The following is a 27,989-nucleotide window of genomic DNA, read 5'->3' on the forward strand; positions in this document are numbered from 1 at the left end:
CAGGTCAGGTCTGTGTCTTATGTTTGGGTAATACTTACGGTATTAGACAGTCAAACACTATCAAGGTAACAGTGTCATAAACCAATGACATAGTTAGCCATTATAGCCTTTAAAACCATCCTACAAGCTTGTTTAGAAGTTATGCACATATTAGAAAAAGGCCTGGAGAGGTTTTTTACAGAGGTTGTTAACGTAGCATCAGGCCCATGGTCACAGACGGACATGCTCCAGCTGTTCAGAACTGTGCCCTTGATGTGGCTGCCAGAATGGCCGGAATCAAGAAGTTCTGCCTGCTCATCCTACCCAAGCCAGAAAGTGTTTTTAGTATGAGGATGCTACCAAGGCAGAGCACTAAGATGCCGCAAAGGACCAGATGATCAGAGTTACTAGGCAGGATATTAATGGAGGGAAGCTATTTAGGGAAATGCAAATATGCATCCAGTGAATCCATCCAGGGCTTTTAAAGGTATCTAGTTATGCCTTGCATACTACACATGCTGCATAGTGGAAATGGTTTCAAGCATCAAGAACAAATATCTTCTATGACCATGGAAGACTAAGTGCAGCTCTCCAGATAATGTTGGACAAAAAAACACAAAACCCAGCATTACTCGCCATTGCCTATGCCAGCTAGTTATGGGAGCTGCAGTCCAATGACATCTGAATGGCTGCAGTTTGCCAACCCTTGAACTAAACGAATAATTCAAGCGTTCAAAACCGGAAAGCTGTCTCTGGCAGCTTTCCGGTGGGGGACACGATAAAGATAAGGATGTATAGTCAGATATTTGGGTCTTACTGATCATTGAATGGCCACCACCTAACTGGGTCTTGAACGAAAATCCACAGAAGACTGCTGGGATTAACGATGCTTTTCTCTCCTACTTTTGTTTGCACTAATTCTGGTTCTCTCTGTATCCTGCTTTTTTTTTATCACCTTCCTGTGTTTTTTGCAGGGCAGAAAAGGTGGCACATCATCTCCTAATGTAACTGAAGTTTGGAAACCAATTAATGCCTATCTTTTGAAGCTCCACTACTTAGCATGGAATAACTGGGGTACCAGAGTCACAGAAACCTTTTCCTTTGTTCCAAGAAGACCACACAACACATTTTGCTCAGCCTCATTCCATGGTATTACTTATTTCTGGGACAAACTACCATGCAACCTGGCAGTTTACAAAAGAATGCCCCCAAAAGTTAGGAATACTAGTTCAATACAATTTTAATACAGAAAGGAAAGTCCAATACAGTCAACTGAGGCCAAAAGAGATGCATCATGGGAGACAGCGATTACAGAAGCCATGTATGAAATGACATGTTCAGCATAACCTTAGTACCATACCATTCTCCATCTCAACGCCAGATAGTTGTGGTCCTGGCTCCAGCTCTACAGAACTTTCTGAAAGCCCAAATTTTATTTACCAGATCCTTATTCTCCCAAGAGGGAAGGGGTTCCAATTTTATCTGGAGCCAAAATGCTGCAACAGAGGAATGCTAGTCCTGCGGTACATACAGTGGGGTCTTGACTTGAGAACTTAATCCGTATTGGAAGGTGGTTCTCAAGTCAAAATGTTCTCAAGTCAAATCTGCATTTCCCATAGGAATGCATTGAAAACCATTTGATCCGTATCTGCTCTTTTCCGTCCATAGAAACTAATGGGAAGCTGCTATTCCGCCTTCGACCACTAGAGGTGGATATTTTGTTTCTTTTTTTCTTGGGTCAAGAAAGGTTCAGGGAAGGCAGGGAAAATACAGTCCAGGCAGTACCAGGCAGTCTGAAGACTCCCAATCCACTCTCTAAACGCTGGGAGGAGTGAGGAAGCAGACAGGCACCCTTTTCACTGGCCAACAGTTAGCTGAAAGTTCACATTTTGCACTTTCCCTGCCTCCCACGTGGGTTTTTTTCAGTTCTTAACTCAAATCTAAGTACTTAAGTCAAGTCAATATTTTCCTATGAGAGTGGTTCTTAAGTCAAAATGTTCTTAAGTCAAGACCCCACTGTATCACATTCTAAACAGTCCCTTAACCCTCTTTATTAACCTCACCAGGGAAAAATACAGATGTCTTTTTTCTCCCTGGATTAAGTACAACTTGTGTATGTCAGGTGTAACATTTTTAGACATCACCAAGAGTGATCTGTCTGTCTGTCTACCAGCCTGCTTTCCTGCCTATCCATCCACCCCACCCATCTAGTGCCGAAGTACTACTCTCTATGCAATATTAAAACACCACTGCAAGCAGCTTCACAAGTAAAGCAAAACAATAAAATATATAGCAGAGGATCCTCTTTCAGATAAGCCATCTCACATCTACTTTTAGCCTTCAGAGTACCAGCTGTCAGGTAACAGAATATTAGTGTCCTTGCACATAAGTGGTGCTTTTCCTTTAATCGATTTATGGAAGTCTGATGTTAACTCATTGGATGACCTTAAGGTTTTTCCCTTTCAGCCTCATATTCTTTATCTATAAATGGGGATGATAGTGATGATTACATACACATAAAGGTTGCATTATGTGTATAAAGGCTGTACAAGATGACCATGAACTACTTGTTTTACTACAGCTTCCTCTTGTCTACCTATTTTTGACAGACATGTAGAACATGTCATACAGAAAACCAGACTAGATACAGATGAAGGAAGAGTGAAAACTGATGGAAGAAACATCAATAATTTAACATATGCAGATGACAACATCTTACTAGAAGAAAGCAGCAATGACTTGAAATGATTTTTAGTGAAAATGAAAGATTTCCCAAACGCTATGTATGGATGTGAAAGCTGTATTCGTGAAGGTTTTCACGACCGGGATCTAATGGTTGTTGTGGGTTTTTCGGGCTCTTCAGAACACAGCCAAAGAGCCCGAAAAACCCACAACAGTGATGTGAAAGCTGTCCAGAAAAGAAAGCTGGTAAGAAACAAACTGATTACATTAGTTTGAAATGTGGTGCAGAATAAGAGCTTTGTGAATACCCTGGAGTGCCAGAAAGACAAGTGGGTCCTAGAGTAAGTTAAGCCCAAACTATCTCTGGAGGCAAAAAATGATGAAACTGTTATACTTTGGGCACACCATGAGAAGCAAGATTCCATGGAAAAGACAATAACGCTGGGAAAGGTTGAAGTCAGCAGAAAAAGGGGAAGATCAAATGCTTGATGGATCGACTCCCCAAAAGAATCCACAGCCTTGAGTTTATAAGAGTTCAGAAGGGCTGTTGAACAGAGGACACTTTGGAGTTTTGTCGTTCATAGAGCTGCTATAAGTTGAAGGCCACTTGATGGCACATAACAACAGCAATGACAAATCTCCCCACTGTGAAGCAGGGATGTTTTTTCGAACCATCCAGAATTGTTATTTTTTTTGTTGCATATTTTAAATGCTACATATGAATATTATGGCCAAATCTATTCAGATGGGCTAGTTAACGTTTTTGAGGCATTGATACATACAAGATTATCAATCACATGAAAAACATGGATAGAGAATTTACAACTACACATAACACCACAATTCAGCTGCTGACAAGAGAATGTAAGAGATTCAGGACACACAAAAGGAAGTCATCCATTACAATTAATATGGAATTCCCTGCCACAAGTTGAAGCAGCCTTCTTAAATGTCATCTTGAATAGCTTTTAAGAAGGATTATGCTGGATGACATCTAAGGTGGATGCACCATAGCTATTAGTCATGTATGTTAAATGAAATCTCCATCCCCAGAGGCAGTGTATCTCCAGGTATCAGTTTCTGGAGACCAATAGGGAGAACTGTTTTCCATATGCCCAATGGTAGGTTTCCAAGAGATATGCATCTACTTAGCTTTTGTTCAAAACAGGATGCTGGACTAGATGCATCTCTGGTTTGATCCAACTGGGCCAATGCATAGTTTGGCAGAGTTACTTTTTAGGGCTCTGTGTGTATGATGCTACAGTATATGACAATACGCTGCATCCAATTTACAGCGACCCTTATAAGGCTTTTGAGGTTGGTGAAACATTGGAGGTGTACTTTTACCAGTGCCATTCTCTGGCCAGTCTCCATGGCTATGGGGATTCAAACCCAGGTCTCCTAAATTCTAGTCCAGCACTTTATCCACTATTTCACACAGGGAAAACTCTTAAAATCCATCAGTCAGCATTCTAGACAGGTGATTCTGATAACTGTAGTCCAAAAAAGTAACTCTATGAAGCTTTAGCATGCTTTATTAAAATGTGGCCAAAATACAATTAGTAAACAACTGTACACATAAAGGACAATCATGCGGTACCCCCTCTCCCACTTGCTGTCTGGCCCACACCCCAGTAGGCAAGCAGGTATACTATTGCTCCCCTGATCCCAGAAAGAAAGAAAAAATACTAGGGATGGCTAGCAACCCAAGTAAGGTCACATGTGCAAATGTCTCCTTTGTAATTTGTAGGCATCCTTCAGTCTCAAGAGACTATGGTAATGTGCTCTGAATAGGTCTTGAAAGGTCTAGTGTTGCTGAGAAGGCCTATATGAGAGTGACAATTCCTTCCACACAATTGTGTCCCCTGTCCAGTTCCTTGATTTTGCTGGTTTCAGGACTGTCTCTTTGCTTCGGCCTGCTGGACAAGAGTCTCTTCAAATTGGGAGAGGCCGTGATGCACCGCCTGCCTCCAGGCTGAATGCTTAGATGTCAAGGTTTCCCATCTGTTGAGGTCCATTCCTAAGGCCTTCAGATCCCGCATGCAGATATCCTTATATCCCAGCTGTGGTCTCCCTCTGGGGCACTTTCCCTGCACTTAATTATCCATACAGGAGAGCTTTTGGAATTTGACCGTCAGCCATTCTCACAACATGCCCAGGCCAATGTAGATGTCGCTTTTTCAGTAATGTATACATGCTAAAAATTATCCTTATTTCTCCTTACACCATGCAAAATCAACTGGATTCTTACCCCACCCCCTTTTTTTTTCTTTTGCGGGCCATAACTTTCTGGACTAATTAAAAAAAAGCTATTGCACAGCAGTTTACAAGTCATAAAAGAGATAATGAGGGTGATCAAAACTACCACCATTTAATAGCCTTTCCAAGCTATATTTGTTACCTCTGTTTTTAGAAAGTGAACACATGCACACCAGTTTTATAATATAATCCAAATATAATACCAGCTGGTGGACAGTTCTTACAAGTTCACAAACCTTAACTGGTATGTGAAATACGGCAGCCCTATGACAAAAAATGTTTTTAACTCTATTGTAATTTTTTAAATTGCATTTTATTTAATTTATAACATGTGAAGAAAACGAACAAACAGAAAATAACAAAACAACTAAGATGCCAAGGGAAGGAAACTAGATGCATAATGGTGTTGTGATCTACCTCCAAGCAAATGTTTTTCAGCAAGTTTAACATTGCAGTCCTATTTACTCACTTACACAACCCTCTAACATATTTCAATCGAACAGATTACCCACAGAGAGGATAAAAGATAAATAATCTAGAAAATGCTAGATGACTTGGTTGGCAATTAGTGTCTACATACCAGCTGACATAAGCCCCGATGAACTTCTCCATATGCCTTAGTGCAACATTAAAGTTAAGATTAGAAATAAAAATAGGGTAAGGGGACAGAGCTGCATACACTGCAGCTTTAAACCAAAAACACATAATAGGAAAGGAACAAGAATAGGATCCAAGATACAAGAAAACCATTATCACTTTCTTGGATGAAAGGCAGCCTGCCTAGCAAATATCTTTCCAAGCATCACATAACAGAAGCCCCAAGAGAAGTTCCATACTGAAGGCTACCAAATCACTCAACTGGTCTTTGCTAACAAGTCATGATTTGAAAGCCCATGACATCTTGCCACATGCAGGGCAGCTTTTGTTTAGCTTCAATCCATTTTACTAAAGGCTCTTACAGAATAACTTCTGTGTTCACAACACACTTGGTAATATTAGCAGGTGTTCTTTGTGCATTATTTAGGCTTTCTGGTTGTGAATCATTTATTCTGTTTTCGGTGGTCAAATTGGGATGTTCCGATAAAAAATGGTGGAGCTGGGAACACAATGGAAATTAGGTCATCTGGAGAGCTTAGAAGTGGGAAGTTAGGAACCATTGGGAAAAATTAGCTATCATGCAAGGCATCTGATAAGTTTTGTCCACTCAGCTTTTCTGTGCAATCATCCATAGGCTTGTATGCTTTCACACGTTTGTTCCTGTATTCCTAAGGTCTAGAATTTTTTTTCCTTTCCAGAAATGGGCATTTAAACAGCCACCAAAACAGGTCTTCAATATAATATTTGCTTTCTGAAAATCTGTGACAGCATATAACAATGAAAAATGTCAACAAAATGATGGGAGTACTATTAATTATATGTATGTGTTATGACCCATTAAGTCGAAACCAATGTATAGCGACCCTAGTAGGGCTTAAGTGAGATAATTAAGGAATGGTTTTACAAGTTCCACTGCCCCCCTTGAGTTTTCATGGCTGAGCAAGGATTCAAACAGAGGCCTCCTGATTCCTAGTCCATCACTCTATCCACTACACTACACTGGCTACCATATTAATACTATAGTGTTAATTCCCATCTACACTTGCTTCATAATTAAGGATGGCTGCCAGTTAGTATGCAGATCCATCCAACAAGTGTGGGAGTAGTTTGAACATATATTCTGAAATGTCATTTTTGTTTCTGACACAATATTTTATGATAGTGAGCGGGTGTGTCCAGGCCACACGTCTTTTTTCCACCCTCTGGGGTCTTTTAATTGCTGTTGATGAAACTGAGCGTGTCTGCCTTCATACAGAGGACAGAGTTCACCTGCTTTAAAAAACACCGAAGCTATTTCATACCATCGCTGCTTTCAGGGAACTCCCCTATTCTAACCTGCTGGGGAAAGGCAATTGGCCACTCTTCCCCATTTCTGCACTACTTCCATGTTTTGTTCTTAAACAAAAAGGAACAGGGATGGGGGAATGTTAAGGGCAAACACTGCACAAGGGCATGCCATGCAGAAAGAGAGGAGACCACGCCTGCTTTCTTGGATCCAGGAACATTTCTGCCCAACCCCCACAATATCTGGCTCCTTCTAAGGCTGGGGGGTTTTCTCTGGCACTGAAACCTGCTTTCCAGCTCTCTGCGCTCCAAGCCGTCCTTGCAGCAGCGAGACCACATGAACACTTTTTCCTGCCCCTTCCATTTGCAGGCATTACATCACCGCCAGGGCACGGCTGGTGGCAGCGGCTGCTGGTGGTGGTGGTGCTGCTGCTGCTGCAGCAGGGGTGGCGGCAGCAGCTAATTACCTTTGGCTTCCTTCCTGTCTCCTTGCCCAGCCTGGCTCACCAGCAGGAAACTGCTGAAGCAAAACAAAAGAGTCACCTGGCGGGCAGCTACTTGCCTGACAGGCCCCAAAGCTAACATCTCTCCGGCTGCTGCCGGCACCCAGTTTTTCAAGAGATGGCTCCTGCAGCGCTTTGGGCAGACTTACTCCTGAAGGTGGGCAAAGCAAGAGAAGAGCAAGTGGGCACTGAACAGGGCGAAGGATCAACTTTCCCTCCGGTTATGAGCACAGCTCAGCTCTCTCCACTATCCCTCAGTTTGGGGGGGGGTAGCGTTGTTCTAGGGTGGCGGATGGGGAGCAAGCTCAGGGACCTGATGAGAACCAAAGTGATCTTCTCCCCCCCCCCATCCCAAACAGATTCACGACGCTTTTCTTTCCGCAAACCAACACGCACGCCACCAGACCAAGGCCTTACCCCATTTAGTGTGTGCGTGGGTTTATTTATTTATTTATTTATTTATAGGGGCGGGCAAGCAATACTCCGATCGGAGACCGGGGGGGGGGCGGGGGCGGAGGGAAGAGGAAGTGCCGGTTGGAGCAACAAAACAAAGACGCACCACCTGTACTTTTGCACTCGTGAGGGCTCAGATCGTGCTCCGGATTCTCACCGGGGTGAACGAAAGGGAGACAGCGCCGTCCCTGTGGGGCAGGCGCCTTGACCATGCCTCCCTCTCTGCTTTCTGACGCCAGTAGACGCCCGTTCCAATGGCGTTCACTAATCCTCCTGGAGGAGCACTGATGGGGCGGGGGGGGAGGGAAGGGAGGGGAGGGTTGGCGAGGAAATAAGATTGTCCCGGGAGAAAGCAGGCTGGAAAACATGGACGCCCAACGCCCGACCTCTTGTGCTCTCCGGGCAGCGCACGGAGGCGGCTCCTTTTGCAGCTTCGCCGCCGAGTCGGAAACCAAACCTTCGGCAGCTCCAAGGATCGCAGCCTTTCCTGTCCGGCTTCCCAAGGAGCCGGAATGGGAAGGAAGGACGCAGCCCAAAGAATCGCTCCTCGCTGCGGTTCGAAATGTCAACCTGGCCTCTCTCTCTCTTTCCAGCCGCCCTGCCTTCCTCCTCCGGCCTGGGTGTCGATAACCATACACACATACAGTATATATACACACGAGCACGGAAGGATCCGCGCACCCTTCCCACTCACCGAAGCTCCGCCGCTGCTTGAAAGGCCGATCCGAAGGCATCTCGGCCGAGGATCGGGCACAGCAAGGACCCCGCCGCGAGGAGGAGGAAGAAGAAGAGAACCTGCCCGGACCGCAGGAATTGCGCCTGGGAGGTGGAGGCTGCCGCGGGGCGGAGAGAGAGGCGCTGCCTGCCGAGCGGGCCTGGGGCGGCGACCGGGCAGCAGGTGCTTGCCAACAAGATGCAGCGCCAACCAGCCGCGCGTCACTCCCGCTGGCCTCGGTCGGGTCGCCGCCTGCCCGTCGCCCGGAGCTCTGCCTACACGGCTGCCCGAAGCTGCCCGAGCCGCGGTGACTTCATCGGCAGCCTCCTTAAAGGGGAGGCGCCCGGTCCCGCCCCTTCTGCAGTGCGGCCTCCTGGCCTGAGGCGCCCAGCTCGCCTCTTGGGCGATGAGCGGCTCGCAGGTTAGGATGATGGAGGAGGGTCCGCTTCCTCCGAAGAAAGAACGCAGGCGCGAAGAATGCCGCAGAACATGTACAGAGTGTACAGCAAACTGGAATAGAGGAATTTATTTATTTATAGGGGGATGATTGTAGGCTGGAGCCCCAACTCCTCCCCATTGTTATTTTTTCAATGTAAACAGTAATTAGTACTGTTTACCCTCAGAATGTCATTGGTTTTAAGTCAATATTTTCTGTCAGCTTTGGGGGACAAAGATATCTCGAACCTCACTGGAAATAATGGAGCAGCTCTTTCCTTTCCTATTACAGTATATTGATACGGCTCCATATTGATGCCTGTTCACACGACCAAACAGACTCAGGTTTGGAAATGATTTTTTACTGAGGTGAAAAAACAGTGTTCTTTCCCACCACTGCGTAGTTAGGCAGCCCTGTCTATGCTGAGGCCCTCTTGACTGTGCCTAGAAGGGCAGGGCAGAAAGTGCGTTGTCTTCAAGCAAAACCCTGGCCTGGTGGTGCATCTCATGTTTTTTATCTTTACTACATACAGCGAGTTTAAAGTGATGGATAAGTTTCCTGCCCATTTTATATGGGCACTGAACTGGTTTAATGGCACAGAAATTATGCACTCTTCCTCACAAAATTCTTAGTAGCGCCAGAGAGGTCACATGGCAGGATTTCAAAAGCCTCTCAAATCCATTCTATAACTTTTTATTCTATCCTATAGTTACTACTGCTTTTCGCTGACCTAATAGGGTTTTCAGGGTTCATGAGATGTTCAAAGAGGAATTTGCCCTTTCTCTGCCCGTGAGTGCTAGTCTTGACACCCTATCTACTACACCATATTGGGTCTCGTAACAGTACTGTACTGTATGTTGTTTCTTCTGTAACCAGCTTCCAGTTCACCTTTTTGAGCCAAACTACTTCAGAGATCCTTAAAGCAACACTTATCCTTAGGATCCTTGATAATTCTTGGCATTTGGTTTCACCAGGTATTTCCCCATTGTTAGCCATTCTGTTGCCCTGCCAACTATTTCCATTACTTGAGTGTACCAGCTCTAGAGCAAAGCTGAAATGTCTGCATTTTGTTGAAGTTTTATTTTTCTGAGCACCTAGATACTACAGAATCAGTTTCAAGATTCTTCACCATTGTGTCTATAAAATAAGTCTGGGACACCAGGGCAAATCATGGTGCTATCATTGGAGTCCATTGGAGAGATTTACAGTGTTTCTGTAACTAAAGGTTTGTTTACATGTATATAAAGCCTAAGTGCAAAATGAAGATTCACAGTATCAACAGATTAATCTTCTTGACCAGATTTCTCAGTGTCATTAAGATTTCTACAGTGCCGGAGGATTTCTTGCAGGCATTGTTACTGTTCCTCTTCCTTTTAAAATCAGTCCCAGGACTAACTGATTAAGACATCTGAACAGTCTAGCTTTTATTGACCTAACAGAATAAAGGGACAAGTAATCCTCAGAGACATATTTGGACAGATATTTGGAGTTGGGTAGTGGTGGTAGATGGTTTTCAATAAAATCCTGAAAACTTTTACAAAGGTACGCAGGTGTGTGGAAGATCCTTGAAAGGTCCTTTAGACAAAGTACAAATCTTGTGTGAAATTGGCTGAAGTCCTATTGCACAGTTATGCAAACAGTGTAACTTTTAGAGGCGAATTGTGAGACCTTGCCAGAGAAATCTTTTCTGTTGCACACTAAGTTGCACAACTTAGTATGCAACAGAGAAAGTTTATTGAGATTCCTTAAGTTATGGCAATTAATATCTAAAAGTTATGCCATTTGTGTAACTATGCAAAAGGATATTAACCTTTATGACATACTAATATTTGACATACATGATGGGGATGGAGGGGATGCAGCTTTTAAATCTATCTTTTTATTAATATATGTACTTAATACTCTGAAAAGCAGCATTTTCAAAGATGTGTAACAAAATGGGCTCTTCCTTTTTTGTGCTGAAATGCATTATTATGCTTGAGTATAGTTATAGTTTGAAATAATTAAAGGAAATGATGTCTTCCATTTGCTTTGAAGCACTTACACAAGAGACTGACCAGACAATAGGCATAGTAACCAAAAATGGCACAGCTGAGTGATTTTTTAAAAAAAAGATCATAAAGAAATGAAAATACAGTGTAATGATTATTTGATTAAATACTACGTTTGTATTTTGCATACATGGCTTCTCAGTAACACCATGACTGCATATACAATTTGAAAGAAAATAAAATTCCTAATATTATTGCGTGTGTGTGTGAAAATGAAACAATCCAGACCAAAGATACTTTGATTTTAATACATTACAGGTGAAGATGCTGCATCCAAATTTAAATAAGTAGCAAAATAAAAAGGAGACAACACGTATTAGAAGTATTTCAGACAATAATATCAAGTTATATTCTATAGAACCTTATCAATCATTCAATTCATTGTCTTCTTCATGGAATGACTTTTGAAGAGACCCCTTGTATCTATTTTTAACATTCTGGAAAAATATTATCAGACATTATTAATGTGGCACAAACAAAAAATTGCTATCGCTTTTCTTAGACATTAAATAAAAATGTTTCATTTGAATGAATGGGAGCTGTAGATCAGTTTGAGTGTTTTCATTCTGTTGGATTCTGAATAACAATCAGGAAATAGTCCTTATCTGCAAAACAGTAAAATAGATAATGTCAAATCTTCTATAGTTAATGCTAATTCACAAACAAATAATTTAGGTCCTAGCTCATAAGAAGATAACATACTTTACCATCAGCGTGGGCAATATATGGTCTTTCCAAATGTTGTTATACAGCACCTTTGGAAAATCCTAGCAACACAGCCAGTGGTGAGGGACTATGGGAGTTGCTGTTCAACAACATCTGGGGGGGCCACAAGTTGCCTGCCCCTAGATATGAGACCAGTACTCCTATGTTGCTGCTCAGGCCCAGCCACTAGTATTCGGAAACACTGCATCTGATTCTGATACAGCACCATTCTATATGCCAGGCTTATCAGCTGACCCCCACCCCAATCCTGAGGTCCGCATATTCAGTCTCAAACAGCTGTAGTGAAGAAGACTTTGTTAATATTATAATATGCATGAAGACCTAACATGCAGTCTGTAGTCCTGCACAACCACAATTCCAGGCAGCACGGACACCTGCATGCATAAAGTGCTAGATATAACAGCTTCCTTGCTAGATGTTCACATGGAAGGTACAGCTGTCAGGGAGCAGGACAAGTTGAAATGCAAAATAAGCAGCCCACTCTTTTGCAGAGCCAAGTTCATGTAAGTCCAGGGACCTGCAGGCTTAGACTATCTGAGTTGCAAATCAGCTGGGGCCTGTCATAAGAAAGAGGCTGTGCTACACAAACATTGTAAATTACAATTTCTCTTTTATTGCTAGCCCCACCCAGGTGATTCACGATTAAGGTAGCAACTTCTGACAATACAACAGTCAAAACACGGCATGCACTGAGTTGAGAGTGTTTATTTATAAAATGAAGCCCTCACAAATTGACCAGGAGCATTTGGCCATTTTGTATAACGTATACAGTAGACCAGCAGCACAGTTCAGGCTTGCTGGAAGATCAAGGCTCCTATTCTCTGCAGCCATACATAGAACCAGGCTGTAAGCAGTTTAAATCATACATACCCCTCGCAGCAAGACAGATTTGAAAGCAGGAAGGAACATGATCAGGTAGCACCACAGGAAGCTGCCCTGTATCAGGTCACATGATTTTTCCATAAAGTTCAGTACTTTCCTCCAGCCAGGACTGACAAAAGTTAATTTGGGGGCTCTAATTCCTGGACGCCCTCCACCCCCATGCTGGCCAAGGAGATTCTGAGGGTTCTGCCTCCCCAAGTTACAGTAATTTTTTTCTAAACTCTGTGTCCAACAGAGATTAGCAACTGTCCAGGGTTTTAGGCCAAGAGTATATTTCTCATAAACCTGGAAGATTTTACATGCACAGCATGTGCTCTGTCACTAAGCTATAACAATAAAGAGTCTTTGCAGCACCTTAAAGAAGTACCAGGGTGGAAAGGGGATCTTGGGCAAGGGGAACAGAAATACAAAAGTTATCAACCTAGCCAGTAGGCATGCCTGTCTGAGAAACTAGAGAAACCAGAAGTCTTGTAGCAACTTTGAGACTAACTAGTTTTTATTCCTGTGTCCAAGCGCTGATCTGCAGATGAATGGAGTGGCTTATCTCTGGGGAGAGTTTAAAACTGCTGGCAGGGAGGGTGCATTAGGGGACAATAACAACAGAGTCCCAGAAGTACAAGCTGGATTTCGAAGGGGCAGAGGAAATCGAGATCAAATTGCTAATATGCGCTAGATTATGGAGAAAGCCAGAGAGTTCCAGAAAAACATCTACATCTGCTTCATTGACTATGCAAAAGCCTTTGACTGTGTGGACCACAGCAAACTATGGCAAGTCCTTAAAGAAATGGGAGTGCCTGACCACCTTATCTATCTCCTGAGAAATCTATATGTGTGACAGGAAACAACACTTAAAACTGGATATGAAACTACTGATTGGTTCAAAACTGGGAAGGGAGTATGACAAGGCTGTATATTGTCTTCCTGCTTATTTAACTTATATGCAGAATACATCATGCGAAAGGCTGGATGAATCCCAAGCCGGAATTAAGACTGCCGGAAGAAATATCAACAACCTCAGATATGCAGATGATACCACTCTGATGGCAGAAAGTGAGGAGGATTTAAAACTTTTAATGAGGGTGAAAGAGGAAAGTGCAAAAAATGGTCTGAAGCTCAACATCAAAAAACCTAAGATCATGGCCACTGGTCCCATCACCTGGCAAATGGAAGGGGAAGATATGGAGGCAGTGACAGATTTTATCTTCTTGGGCTCCATGATCACTGCAGAAGGTGACAGCAGCCACTGCAGAAGGTGACAGCAGCCACAGCCTAGACAGCATCTTAAAAAGCAGAGACATCACCTTGCCAACAATGGTCCGCATAGTCAAAGCTATGGTTTTTGCAGTAGTGATATCTGGAAATAAAAGCTGGACCATAAAGTAGGCAGATGGTAGAAGAATTGATGCTTTTGAATTGTGGTGCTGGAGGAGAATCTTGAGAGTCCCCTGGACTGCAAGGAGAACAATCCTGTAAATTCTGAAGGGAAAAAAAACCCTGAGTGCTCACTGGAAGGACAGATCCTGAAGCTGAGGCTCCAATACTTTGGCCATCTCATGAGAAGAGAAGACGCCTTGGAAAAGACCCTGATGCTGGGAAAGTGTGAAGGAAAGAGGAAAAGGGCACGGCAGAGGATGAGATGGTTGGACAGTGTCCTCGAAGCAACCAACATGAATTTGACCAAACTCCGGGAGGCAGTGGAAGATAGGAGGGCCTGGCGTGTTCTGGTCCATGGGGTCACAAAGACTAAACAACAACAACAACAACAACAACAGAGTGTCTTGGGCCTGGGTGAAAAAGATCTTTAAGAACCACAGATGGGGAGTAATTCCATTAGAATGGTGGTGATTAGGGTCTGAGCCAGGTGACAAAGACCTAGATGATTGGATCAGTATATCTAATGAAGACTATCTTAAAGTTGATCATGTCATAAAGGAATGTGAGAAGGACAATCTAGCAAAGATAACTAGATAACTAGATTTACAGAGGATGATGAACCAGTTGACTCCTCTTCAAGTATTACAGGCCAAATTTAACCCTGAGGTGAATTCTTGTGGGTAAGGGATTGCATTCAGAAGGGCCAGAGATGATAGAAATGTAAATGTTTAGAATTGCCTAAACTGTTGTCATGTAACAAACAAAAGTCAGATGGCAAGAGCTGACATCCCTGCAATAGATGAGCAAACTAACAGTTCTAAGATGTTTATTAAGGGACTCCTGGATAACTCCATGGTTTTATGGAGTTATGGCTGCAGTGCCAGCGGGTTGGGAGGTCGATTCCCCACTGTGATTCCTTGACAAGAGTTGGACTTGATAATCCATGGTGTCCTTTCCAGCTATGCAGTTCTAAGGTGATGATGCTACAGTAAGATAAAAAAGCCTTTGTCCTTTTTTGAGCCCAAAGAACTGAACTTCTTGATAAGTATTTGTGGCACCTTAAAAAGCTAATGTTATTTTGTAAACTACAGCCCATTTCTTCAGTTGCCTCTAAGGACAAAGGCTGCATTTAGGAAAGCTAAGGCCAAATAAGAAGTCTTAAGTTTTAAACAGCCACAATACTATTTATATTTTTGTTTTAAATTTCATTTTGTTAATTTTATGTATGTAGCTGCCTGCCATGGCCACTCCTCTGGAAATTGATAACTATTTGTTCAGCTGTTTTTTTCTGCTATCTCTCCCCCACCCAAGTACTGTATTACTGTCCGAAGCAGCAATATGATACGTGAGCAAGTATCAGTTATGTTGCCTTTTCTGGGTGATGCAGTTCTTATCGTTTAAAGAAACATCTAGTACATCAAGATCAATGACACATCATTTTATGTATTCCTCAATTTGGACTCTCAAGCTTTTGGGACCCACAAATTTTCTAACACCCCTGTTGTCCAGGCCTACTCTAAAAGCATCAGTGCCTGTTTATTAAGAAAATAATAGGTTGGATCCAGAGCTAGACAAGCAGACCTCTGTTCATGCACTGGGGCTTTCTTTCCACCTTCCTCACACTTCAGGTCTCTGAATGGTCCCCAACTGCCTATGTGGGTTTAAGAATTGCATGTGATAGAATAGAGGTGGCACACTACAGCAAGACAGGAAAATTGGGAGAATTAGTAGAGATGACATGACTGCCCATGTGTATTTTTGCTTATATAACTCATCTCTGAATCCAAGGCAACACAGACTATATCAAATTTAATGGCGCGACATCATATATTTTAGCTCTATGAGCCAAAATGACAGATGTAATTTTTCATTCTTGTTTTGGACTTAACTGAAAAGTGTTTGAGGGGGAAATTATAATTCAAAACTCAGATGGCAGTGGAATTACTGAAACAGATCTAAAAAAAAATAAGTAAAAGCATTTAGGTACATGAAACAGGCCTTTCTGTATAGCAGCTGCTCAGCTATGGAATTCTCTTTCATGAGAAAGCAGGCTTCCTCCTTCTTTGTGTATTTTCTGAAAAATCTAGCCAAAAGTTGGTGAAAAATATTGTTCTGAACGGCCTCTCATCTCTATGAATATTGTCTCCTAGATAATATTTTGGATGTATTTTCATTTTTTAAATAATGGTTTTAATCGCTTTTAAATAATTTTGAACTGTTCGTTATACTGGTTTTGGAAGCCCTGCTGGGCAGAAAAGAAATGTTCTTGGGAAGAAGTTGTATTGAGCTATACAGTGGTGCCTCGTATAACGAGCGCCCCGTTTAACGATGAATCCGCATAGCGAAGGGATTTTTGCGATCGCTTTTGCAATCGCATTGCGATATTGCCTATGGGGAAAAATCGCTTTGCGTTTTTCCCCATAGGCCCCATTTTCCCCCAGCTGAGCGGCGGGAGCCTCCGAAGGACCGCTCCCGCCGCTCAGCTGGGGTAAAATGCCAGCAGTAGCCTCGGAAGGACCCTTCGGAAGGGTCCTTCCGAGGCCACCGCCGGGATTCCCCTTCGGAGGGGGCATTTTGTCCGAGCTGAGCGGGAGCCTCGCCGCTCAGCTGGGGGGAAACGCCGGCGGTAGCCACCACCGGGAAGGCCACTGCCGGGATTCCCCTTTGGAGCACTGAAAGGCATACGGATCCCTCCCACCCTGCCCCCGCCGCCGGGATCTGCCCCGACGCCGGCTACCCCAGCCATGGTCGGACTCTCGGGAGTCCGACCATGGATGGGGTAGCCAGCCGCGACGCAGATCCAAGTGGCGGCGGTGGCAGGGGTCCGGATGCCTTTCAGGCATCCCGGGTTTGGATCCGCCCCACGGCCAGCTCCCCCACCCCTGGTCGGACTGGATGGGGTAGCCGGCTGCGACGCGGATCCAAGCGGCGGCGGCGACAGGGTGGGAGGGTCTGGATGCCGAGAGTCCGATCATGGCTGGGGTAGCCGGCCGCAGGGTAGCCGGCCGCAGGGCAGATCCAAGCCCGGGATGCCTGAAAGGCATCCGGACCCCTCCCACTCTGCCACCGCCGCTTGGATCCGCGTCGGTGGGGGAAAAAGACCGGATCGGCTTCAGCCTTCCTTCCCCACAGCCCGGCTCCTCCTGTCCCGATGGTGCTTGCAGCAGTGGAGGAGGTGCCCGGTGCGGGAGAAGGCAGGAGCCGATCTGGCATTTCTCCTCCACCGGGCACCTCCTCCGCTGCTGGAAGCACCATTGGGACAGCCCTTTGGGAGAAGCCGGGCTGTGGGGAAGGAAGGCTGAAGCCTATCCGGTCTTTTTCCCCCACCGGGAGGCTTCTCCCAAAGCGCTGCGCCCGATGGTGGGGGAGAAAACCGGATAATCCGTTCCTATTGGAACAGATTGTCCGGTTTTCAATGCATCTCTATGGGAAAACGCGTTTCACTTAGCGATGTTTTCCCATAGCGATGTTTTTTTTGGAACCAATTAAAATCGTTAAGCGAGGCACCACTGTACTTCCCATCCCCCAGTCAGCCAGGGATGATGAGAATTACAGACCACCACATAAAAACAGGAAAGCTTTGGTAAATATTTGCATATTATACAGCAGGCTAAAGAACAATTTGGTGATATATCAGTAGCTTATATTTCTATAAGAGATCATCTAACGATTTGTCCACTCTGTACTCTTTGAATGACAGGTATTGGATGACAGATAGCTCTGTGAAATTTAATTTGGAGATGATGAAGTGCCACTCAGGAATGCCAATGATCAAGGAGGATATTTTCTTTTTTGTCCTACCTGGTGCAACCATTATTTCATTCTTCTTGGAACGAATGCGCAAAAATGTGAGGTCATTCTGAGGATCAATATCTCGTACAGTGCCCCTTGCCTTCATTATTAAATTGTGCATTAAGCCTGCATACTGCATTGTGGTGGAGTTATCCATGGTGCTTTTGATGGGAATACCTGTAACGCAGAAAAAAGACTCTGTGGAAAAGTAAAGCTAAGACATTACTTGATAAAATAAAACTTGGTCTATTTTTTCTAATATAAGTCTCTTTATATCCAAGGTGACAGATATATAATTCACATAACAATGAACTCAACAGGCTGACTGTGTGAAATAACACTATCACAGATCAGCTTGATCATATAAACACACAACACATCAATAAAGTGGGTTAAGCTTTCTTCCTACTGCTGCATACTGTATATCATCCAGTTTAATAGAGGGATTAATTTCAATCATTATACATCCAACATTTTCGGCTGGTGTAGAACAGCACAAACAAAAATTAAGCAAGACAATATCAGTGAACATCAAGATGAAAGGAAACTTGGGTTGCATCTATGCACCCTTACATCCAAGTAAGCTCCACAGATGCTTCTTGGGATTAACTTCTGAATAAACAAACACAGGAGTGGACTGCCAACCACATAGATCTAAATGTATTATTTAAGATCTGTGGCTGTAAATATGCATTTGAATTAAATTTTATAGAATCTTTACAGGATTTATTCACTGCAATAGAAACAGAATACTGTATGTTGGTCTTGGGCTGAAAGTCCCAAAATTTTACCTGAGGAATTCTGGGAATTGGAGTCCAAAGGAGCAAGGGGGAGGCATATTATATATATATATATATTTGCCACAAAACTTTTCTACCCCAAAGTGTGTGCACACAGACACACATAACTATCCTGCATGCATGCATGCATTCACACCAACTATTTTAAACAAACTCTTCAAAGAGTAAAAATTAATTAATTTGATTTTTTTTAAAGATAAGGATGGGCAACTGTGGCTTTGTAGAGATTTTTTGGACTGTAACTCCCATAATCTCTCACAACTAGCTATGTTTGCTAAGGATGTTGAGAACTGAAGCCCAAAACCACTTTGAAGGCCACTTCTGTTCTAAAGTAATAATTAAATTATATATGTCATTTTACTTAATACTTACAATATATAATTGCAGGCACAGAATGCAAAAACCCCCCACACCCCTTCCCTTGCCTACAAGGGCCACAGTCCTAGTCTTATTTGGAAGCAGGACCATTCTTGCTCTTATTAGGCAGAGAGAGGCTTCAGGTGGCAAATGCTGGGGGGAGGGGGAGAACAGTGGCAAGGTATTGTAAGGAAAAAACGCTATGGCCACCACGGAACCTAGCGTGTGACTCATAACTAGCTCAGTGCCCTCAGGTAGAGTCCAGGGTGTTGTTGAGTGACCACTGCAGAGTCAATGGTCAATCCTGTCAGTTTCTGCATATGGAATGGAGGGGGTTGTTATCTTGGCGTTTGCCTCAGGCAGCAGAATGCTTTGGGCCCACTCTGGTGAAGAGGAAGTCCCACTGAATTCAATAGGGCTTGTGTATGACTAGATGAAGACGATAGTGCAAGCCAGCAGTATTACAATTTTATCTTCTCATGTAGAATATAGCTGTTATAGCATGTAAATGCACTTCTGGCTTCCCTCTTCTTCTGTATTAAACCATCAAAAACATTTTCTACTGATAAAACTTCGGAATCAAAAATATTACAGCAACCTTAAGACTAGCAAACTTATTTCATGTGAGATTTTAGTGAGGGCCAGTTATTTCATTTCATGGAACAGTGTACTGAAGTAAAGTTCTTAATCTCGAAAGATGCCAGAGGCTTCTGCTTCAGCTGTTGCTATTGTCATTGGTGAAACCGATACGAAATCTACTACTCTGAAAATTGTCAGTTATCATATGCACTAGAGCAAGGATGGCCAGACTCCTGAGGTTTGCATGTGTGGGCTTCACATGCTACCACCCCTACCCTTAAAAGTACTTACAAAAATTGGCCTATCAGGGCAGCATTTACAGCCAAGCAACAACTTCTAACACTGCCCAAGGAATACTGCAGATTTGGGAAAACATTTTCTCTTAACCACTAGGTAATACTGTTGATTTGGATGCAACTGGCTTACTTAATGTGTAAACTAAACTTTATCTTGACTTTTCTCACATAGGATCTGTCCTGTTTCTGTGTGCCTCCTGTCTACCAGCCAAAAAAGAACCATATGTTTCCATGTAAGGCATTGTGTGGCAGTAATAAAGGTGCACCATCTAATACGTTTCAGGCATTCTAATTCATATTCCCAGAGGTGAAATCTGAAACATACCATCTCTTTTTTGCAGTGCCAGCTCCACCTCTGTAAGGCTCAGCCCAGTGTAGATGCATGCAGAGTCAAAAGTCAGTGTGCTCTTGAAGGCTTTAACGGCCGGGATCTGATGACTGTTGTGGGTTTTTGGGGCTGTTTGACTGTGTTCTGGAGAACACGACAAAACAGCCCGGAAAACCCCCACAATCATCAAAAGCTAGCCTCTGTGTGTGAAATTCTAGTGGACTAACAAAGGTATTATCCACCCTTGTCTTCAGATTTAAAAAGTGGGATACTTTCCAATGGGAAAAGGTTCCCTTGTGCCCTCTAGTGGCCAGTTATTTAAAAAAACCACACTGAATTGAATCCAGGGTTGAGGTGTTCTCAAGACACGGCAAAATTGCCTCAATACTCAGGGCAAAGGGCCACATTTAGAACCCCAGGGACTACATATGACCATGGGTTTCACCTTGCCCACTCTTGCAACCAACTATACCCAATGAGCAAAGTAATTGTTTGCACTAATCTAGATAATGCAAACTAAATAGAACATGTGGAATTAATGTACAGAAAATCTGATTCTGGATTCTGTCTAAATGTTGGAGGACTTCTGCTAGACTATTCTTAACACAGAGATTATTTTTCTACAGTTCAATGCACAAAACAGCTTACAAAACCACCACCCAAACTGCAGACAATGAAAAACAATAAACTGACTGTTCTTTTACTGGCAAGTTCCAAGGGAAGCCTGCAAAGCAAAAAGGATTGCGTGTGGTCAGTAATTTTCCAGGAAATGTCTTCTGCTCATGTTGCTCCTGCTACTTGAGGTTATAGATTTTTTAAGTGCATGGAATGCATTGATTTAACGTGTGAATGTCAGTACTGAGCAACTCCCTCCAACACCATATTTTAATTATGTTTTCTCCAAAATAAGCTTCCAATATGTTCTTTTCTAGAACCCTGGGATAATGGTTTCTTATGAAAATAAGTAATTTCAAAATCATCCTTTAAGAAGAAAGGAAAATTCTCAAGGTTTTACATAATATCCACAAGAACAAGGATGAAACTAAGCTGCAGAAAATGAAGCAAATATGTATATAAATGGCTGGATGCAAAACAATGTATGTGACAATTTTACGTACATGGAAACAGTGTTTTACAAGAGTCAAGCAATTGTGCTTTTCTAATAAATACAATGGTCTGCATGCTCAATTTAGGAGGAAATGAGCAGAGTAAACTTTCAACTTGTCAAAATGAGTTATTAGTGATCTATCTGAAAAGGACAGTGTTACAAAATTTTGATAACGTTTATAAAATATTCTGTACATCAAATATTCCACCAATTGCCTAGGAGGCGACCATCATTACACTGTTTGTCGGAGGGGCAGGGCATCCCTACAAATCTGTTACCTACTCAGATATTTCTGATTTAGGGAGGCTTGCAACATAAGAAATGACAAGGTTTTGCATCACAATGGATATTTTTAACACCCCAATGATTCCTCCACACACTAAGTGAGGTTTTCACAGTTCTTCCAAGCAGAGAGATATATAGAGCAACAGAGACTGAATCTGAGATGTGTCCCCAAAATGCAGGGTTTGTCATACACACATACACCCGTCCCCCGAATGACAGAATACCTTCTGAATTAACAACAATGATTCCTTGGACTCCTTTCTGACTTTGAATTCGCTTCAGGGTTTCTTCCACCTCAGCCTGCAGAAAAAGAAAATACACCAGCATCTCTTGAAATATATAATTTGTTTTTAGATAATGCTCTGCAGATACTCCTATACTCTGAGTATAAATGCTTAGCTCATTCCAGCACCACTATCTCACACAGTGCTTATCCCATAACTTTTCCTCTCATTACTTGGAAGTACCGGTAAGTCCTCAGAAGCGAGAAATCTTTTTTCCTTGTCCTCCCCAGTAATTTACTTATGATACTCAAAACCTCATGCAAGGCAAGGCAATGCCCCTGGTGAACTTTTGGCTGACCCAAAAACAACACCCTCTTTCATCTTACAACAAAGGCCTTGTCAGACATGATTTTCTACATGGAAATCATTTCCAAGCTAAGAAAATACTTGGGAGAGTACAAATATTTAAACTCTGCTACAACCTAACATCAATAAGCCAACATGTAGAGCTAACAGAGTATCACTGTCCAGCTGCCATGGCATGCAAACAACAAAGTTTCAGGACCTTGACAGAACTGCACTGGGAAGTTCAAAATTAAGAGGTTTTTCCCCCGCAGATAAAATGTTATGGATCTGGAGAGATCTAACAAGCAGCCTACACCATTTCAATGGCTGGCAGCATCACAGCGACAACAACATGGAGAAGCTTCTGTGATAAACTAAAAAAGTAAAGTGACCAAAAGAGAGCCTCAAAGCATAATGTGTGTGAGTTTTTACAAACAGTGAAAATGCTGTTGCAAAAGCAATGTTGCTTTTGTGATGCATCATTAACTTTTTATTAAATGGAAGGCCAGATCCTGACAAACTGTATGAGACAGTTATAGCCACTTCATAATGCTTTGATGAGACATTTAGAATTATCTGCTTGAGAATCTATTTATTTATTTACATTTATACTCCACCTTTCACTAAAGATAATGCTCAAGGGGACTTACAAACATCTTATGCTATGTGCATTGCCTGCAGTTTTGGTGGTTTTTGTAAGCTGTTTTGTGTGCTGCATTACAAGCAAGTAATCTATGTGTTAAGAACAGTCTACCAGAAATACTCCAAAACTTACAGGTAGTCCAGAGGCAGAGTCTAGTATACTTCATGAACTACAACAGAGAACAGGTCGCCAAACTACAACTCCTAGGATTTTGTGACAGTTAAAATGGCAGCAAACTACTATACTACTATGTGACTTCCAGCCAGCCTGGTAAACAAGTATACAAACTTTACCATCAGAAAGAGCACTTCGGTAGCAAGACAGAAAAGACATGTAGCTAAAGAAAAGTGCAGGCAGCCCTAGTTATTATTGCACAGTAAAAGTTCTCACTCCTTTCCCTCACTGAATCTTGTTATACCAAGAATAACAAAATACATTATGAGGCAATGCCGCCAACTAAAGCATTCCATGAATGTCTGGAAAAGCTTTTTTTGTTGTGCCTTTTCTATGGTAGAAATTCACAAAGATGGCTGGGATTATCTTCATCTTCATTTGTAACCCGCCTGTTTTCCCACTGCTGGCCCCATCCAACACCCACTCACGTCAAAATTCACACTAAATTGGTTGAGGGATAACCAACAGCTGCATAGTGTCTTTTGACTTGTACCGCAAATTCTCCCAGCATGTGAATACCTGGCTGTTGTTTCTCACTGGCAATATTTTGAATATAATCCTGGCAGCACCCACCACATAAGTTCACTGTTACAGGTGTGATCTACGAACACAAGTTTCAGTATCATAACAAAGGTTAGGGAACAACACTAGGGAAGAACAACACTTAAAATATTGTCTTCTGTTCTGACTCCCACATCTCATCAACATCATCATCATAAAAAAACAACAACAATAACACAGTACAACTACAGAGTTGGAAAAGATGGAGAAAATGGAGAAACCCAAAATAAAGCCCAAACAACTACCCTATGAAAAAAGTCTTTTATGGCCAATTTTTATTATTATTCCTATATTCAGGAGGAGAGAAAAGATGACAGATTCCTTAGAAGAGAAAGTGAGCACTCATAGGCACCATCATAAACACTCTACAGGAACACATGCTTTGGAGGGTCTTGTTGGTAGAAAACTTTTGTTTTGTTTTATTAGACCTAGTGATTCCTCAAGATGTTTTTGTTGTTGTGCTTTTGCAACAAACACAGGTAAAATCTTGCATTTTTTGTCTCAGTGGCTCTCTCTCCCTGCAGGGAGCAAAGACCTATTTTAATGGTCTGCCCTCAAAGGCTACAGGATACTATAGGATTCCAGGATTCCACGAGAGGGATTCCGGCCGATCTGACTCGCGCTCCTGTCAAGGCTCTGGTTGACGACTGGCTGTTGACACTATCATTCCTAAACGTCCTCTCTGCTGCAGAGTTCGGCCAGCACCCTGGTTTAACCAGGAGCTGCGAGCTATGAAGCAAAACAGGAAAAGGCTAGAGTGCAATTGGAGACGGAACCCGATGGATTATAATCGAAAAGCTGTCAGGATCACGACTAACCACCTTACTAAGGTGAGGGCTGCCAGTCGAGATCACTTCTCTGTCTGGATAAGCGAACCTTTCAATCAGTAGGCGAAACTTTTCCGTACAGTTCTCAATCTTTCTGGAACTGGTCATGGTGACTGGCTTCCCTCTAGCATCTCATCTGACCAATCTGCAGCCTTTTTAAAATCAAAAGTGGAGGCCATCCGCCGAGATCTTACCCCCTATTTGGAAACAGTAGATTGAGCTGATAGGGACGTGGTGGCGCTGTGGGCTAAACCGCAGAAGCCTGTGCTGCAGGGTCAGAAGACCAAGCAGTCGTAAGATCGAATCCACGTGACGGAGTGAGCGCCCGTCACTTGTCCTAGCTCCCGCCAACCTAGCGGTTCAAAAGCATGCAAATGCGAGTAGATTAATAGGAACCAGCTCGGTGGAAAGGTAATAGCATTCTGTGTCTAAGTCGCATTGGCCATGTGACCACGGAAAGATTGTCTTCAGACAAAACGCTGGCTCTATGGCTTGGAAACGGGGATGAGCACCGCCCCCTAGAGTCGAACATGACTGGACAAAAACTGCCAAGGGGAACCTTTACCTTTACCTTAGATTGAGCTGAGACGTGCAGCAATCCATCTTGCCTGATGAGACCTAACCACTTTCAGCCTGTGATGTCAGATATGGTGGACGGGGTGCTTGACCGCTGTTGTGCCACCACCTCCTCCCTAGACCCTTGCCCGGCCTGGCTAATCAAAGCAGCCAGGCCTACAATAACTAAATGGGTCACAGCAATAATTAATGGGTCTCTCCAGGAAGGCAAGGTTTCCCTTGCCCTCAAGGAGACACTCATTAGGCCCGTAAGGAAGAAACCAAGCTTGGTGCCGGACAACATTGGCAATTATAGGCTCATTGCCAATGTTTCTTTCCTTGGCAAAGTGGTAGAGAGGGTGTTGGCTGACCAGCTCCAGGTTCTTTCGGATGAAACCAATGCCCTGGATCCATTCCAGTCGGGCTTCAGACCGCACCGCGGTACGGAAACGGCATTGGTTGCCCTGTTTGATGATCTGCTGAGGGAGGCTGATAAGGGCAAAATGTCTTTGTTGGCCCTCCTTGATATCTAAGCCGCCTTCAATACCATCAACCACGGTATCCTCCTGGGGAGGCTCTCCAAGCTGGGAATCAATGTTATGATGCTTGCCTGGCTCCGATTCTTCATGAAGGACCATCCTCAGAGAGTACAGTTTGGGGAAAGTGTTTTGGCCCCATGGAGCCTCACTTGTGGGGTTCTGCAGGGCTCGATTATCTCACTAATGCTGTTTAATATCTACATGAGGCCACTGGGTGGGGTCATCAGGGAGTGTGGGGCTTCGTGCCATCAGTACGCTGATGACACCCAGCTCTACATCTCCATTCACAGTGGATGCCATTCCGTCTCTTCAGAGCTGCCTGGAGGCTGTACTGCAATAGATGCAGGAGAATGGACTGAGGCTGAACCCGGACAAGACGGAGGTCCTGAGGGTGGGTGACCCCTCCATTGGTGGTTTGGGAAACTCCCTCTCTTTTGGGAGAGTGACTCTCACCACAAAGAATGAGGTTTGCAGCTTGGGGGTCTATCTGGATCCAGCACTAGCTATGGAAACCCAGGTGGCGTCAGTAGTCTTCTCCACCTATTTCCATCTGTGGCGGATTGCTCAGCTACATCCCTATCTTGATGTTCGGGCCCTCACCACTCTGGTCCATGTGTTTGTAATCTTGAGATTAGATTAGTGCAATGCACTCTATATGGGGCTACCTTTGAGATTGATGTGGAAGCTTCAAATGGAGCAGAATGCGGCGGCCAGACTTATCAGTGGGATGAGAAAATATCAGCGTATTTCCCCCACTCTGGCTGGCTTGCATTGGCTGCCCATTCGTTTCTGCATTGATTTCAAAGTGTTAATGATCACATATAAAACCCTAAATGGTTTAGGACCTCGATATCTAGCGGAACGCCTCCTCCCACCTACCCGAACCACTCGTTCTAGCCAGGAAGGGCGGCTGAGGGGCCTAACGCCAAGGCAGGTTGGGAGAGAAAGAACAAGAAATTGGGCCTTCTTGGCAGCGGCCCCTCACCTTTCGAACAGTCTGCCCTCAGAGATCTGTCTGGCTCCCTTGCTGGGTGTTTTTAAGAGCCAACCTATGACCTGGCTCGTTAGGCAGGCTTTCCCTCCTGTCATCACTTGATTATTTTTATTTTTTCCCCATCTTGAACCATATTGTTGCCTTTAATTTTATTATACTGTTTTTAGTCTATTTTTATTGTTAGCCACCCAGAGTAGAATTGTGTCTAGATGGGCAGGGTATAAATTTAATAAATAAAATAAATAATAATAGTAATATTAACAGTATAGCTGTAGAAGTACAAACAATCAAAAATGGAAAGTAAAATAAACAAGAGAAAAAAATATATAAATTATGGGATGATTTTTTTAAAAATCCTTTAACACCCACGTTGAATCGTTGAATGTCTACAATCCTGGAGGCTTAGCAGTACAAGGCCAGCTAGACCAATGATATAACTTCATGTAAGGCAGCTTCCAGTATTCTTATTAAGCACAGAGAAAGTTTCTGTCTGGGAATGCCAGTCTCCCATTACCAAGGATCAGTTATATGTAAATTTAATTCCTATAGCTGAACAGTAGACAGAGATGAAAAGTAGACACACAAGTATGCATTGTTAATGGTTCTGTCCAAGGACAAAAACAGCTAACATGTAAGAGCACATTATTTCTTGCACAAAGACAGCTTTGGCTCATCAGCAAAACTGGGGAAATGCCACCTCCCTCCCTTAAAGTATGAACTTCACAACATTTGCAGCTAGAATTTAAATCTCAATTTAGAGGCAAATTTTAATTTGTAACTGGGTTGAATTATACCACAGACCCACCACGTCAATCACGTGCTCATATTATTAACAGCCTAGCTGTAGAAGTACAAATCATCAAAAACCGAAAATAAAATAAACGAGAAAAAATATAAATTATAGGATTTTTTTAAAAACCCTGTAACCCCCACGTTGAATCGTTAGGTCCACACTCTATAATCTTAGATTTTCAGAACTGGAAGGGACCCTATGGATCGTCGAGCCCAGCGCCTGTCAAGGAGGCAAAGTGGGATATCCTAACTCCTAACCTCTGAGACCTAAACCACCGAGCTATTCTGCTGCAGGCAAGGGCTGAGCAGCCCAATGGGTAAAGTTGAGTGGACCATGCTAGAAAATGTTTGCAGTGTCAGCTTTGGGATGTTCCTCTTACCCACCAAGCCGCCCCACGAAGCGTTCCCTGGTCACCCCCACTTTGAGTGGCTCCTATTCCACTTTTCAGTTCCTCCTGGGCCTCGAACCAGCACCACCCAGTGTCGCTCCGCCTCTCCCCCCTCCCTAATTGGGGAAGAGGGAGGCAAGGCCTCCTGCGGAACAAAACAGCGCCCCCCCTCCTCCCTCCCACCCCACCCCCTTCTACTCACCATCTCGCTAAGAGAGAGAGAGAGAGAGAGACACGAGCGCTTTCCTTCCAGGAAGGTACTATATATCAGCTACCGCCACTGCCCAGTCCCAGGGAGCAAGCGCGCTTGCGCGCCACTCTCACCCTTTAAAGCGGGAGGCGAGATGAGCCAATCGTGAGCCGCGGAAGGCGGGCTCTCAAGGTTAGGGACCATCTTGTAATTCCTCACCCTTCCTCCAACCCGGAAAGGTTTCACTCCAGAAAACGGGAAAGGTTAGGG

At 43.5% G+C, this 27,989-nt stretch overlaps 2 protein-coding genes across 3 annotated transcripts in view; both read right to left on the reverse strand.

Moving 5' to 3' along the window:
* MAP1LC3A (microtubule associated protein 1 light chain 3 alpha) overlaps positions 1-8,802 on the reverse strand; it is a 39,515-nt gene extending 30,713 nt beyond the window's left edge. Inside the window, exon 1 of one of the 2 annotated variants that reach the window (XM_072997010.2) lies at positions 8,452-8,802. In XM_072997010.2, the coding sequence (XP_072853111.1) occupies positions 8,452-8,491 (40 nt within the window). In that variant the 5' untranslated portion in view covers positions 8,492-8,802. Of the gene's footprint in view, positions 1-7,268; positions 7,721-8,451 lie in introns of those variants that run through there. The other variant, XM_072997009.2, reaches the window with a different exon arrangement.
* A 2,384-nt stretch (positions 8,803-11,186) lies between these two features.
* On the reverse strand, positions 11,187-27,884 carry DYNLRB1 (dynein light chain roadblock-type 1). The gene is made up of 4 exons (XM_072997011.2): positions 27,732-27,884; positions 21,711-21,786; positions 17,743-17,910; positions 11,187-11,564 (listed from the first exon to the last, which is right to left on the reverse strand). The coding sequence occupies exons 1-4, from the start codon at positions 27,732-27,734 to the stop codon at positions 11,521-11,523; spliced, it is 291 nt and encodes a 96-aa protein (XP_072853112.1). The 5' UTR covers positions 27,735-27,884; the 3' UTR covers positions 11,187-11,520.
* Between the last annotated feature and the right edge of the window lie 105 nt (positions 27,885-27,989).

The sequence above is a fragment of the Pogona vitticeps genome, chromosome 4 (assembly GCF_051106095.1).
Source record: "Pogona vitticeps strain Pit_001003342236 chromosome 4, PviZW2.1, whole genome shotgun sequence".
Taxonomy (NCBI): domain Eukaryota; kingdom Metazoa; phylum Chordata; class Lepidosauria; order Squamata; family Agamidae; genus Pogona; species Pogona vitticeps.

What these genes read in the sequence shown, in the direction of transcription:
- DYNLRB1 (XM_072997011.2), bottom strand. An exon ending in CATTGTTGTTAATTCAGAAG is followed by an intron (nt 17,911 to 21,710) that starts GTATTCTGTCAT and finishes TCTGCGTTACAG; the next exon opens with GTATTCCCATCAAAAGCACC. An exon ending in TGAAATAATGGTTGCACCAG is followed by an intron (nt 11,565 to 17,742) that starts GTAGGACAAAAA and finishes ACTGTTTTGCAG; the next exon opens with ATAAGGACTATTTCCTGATT.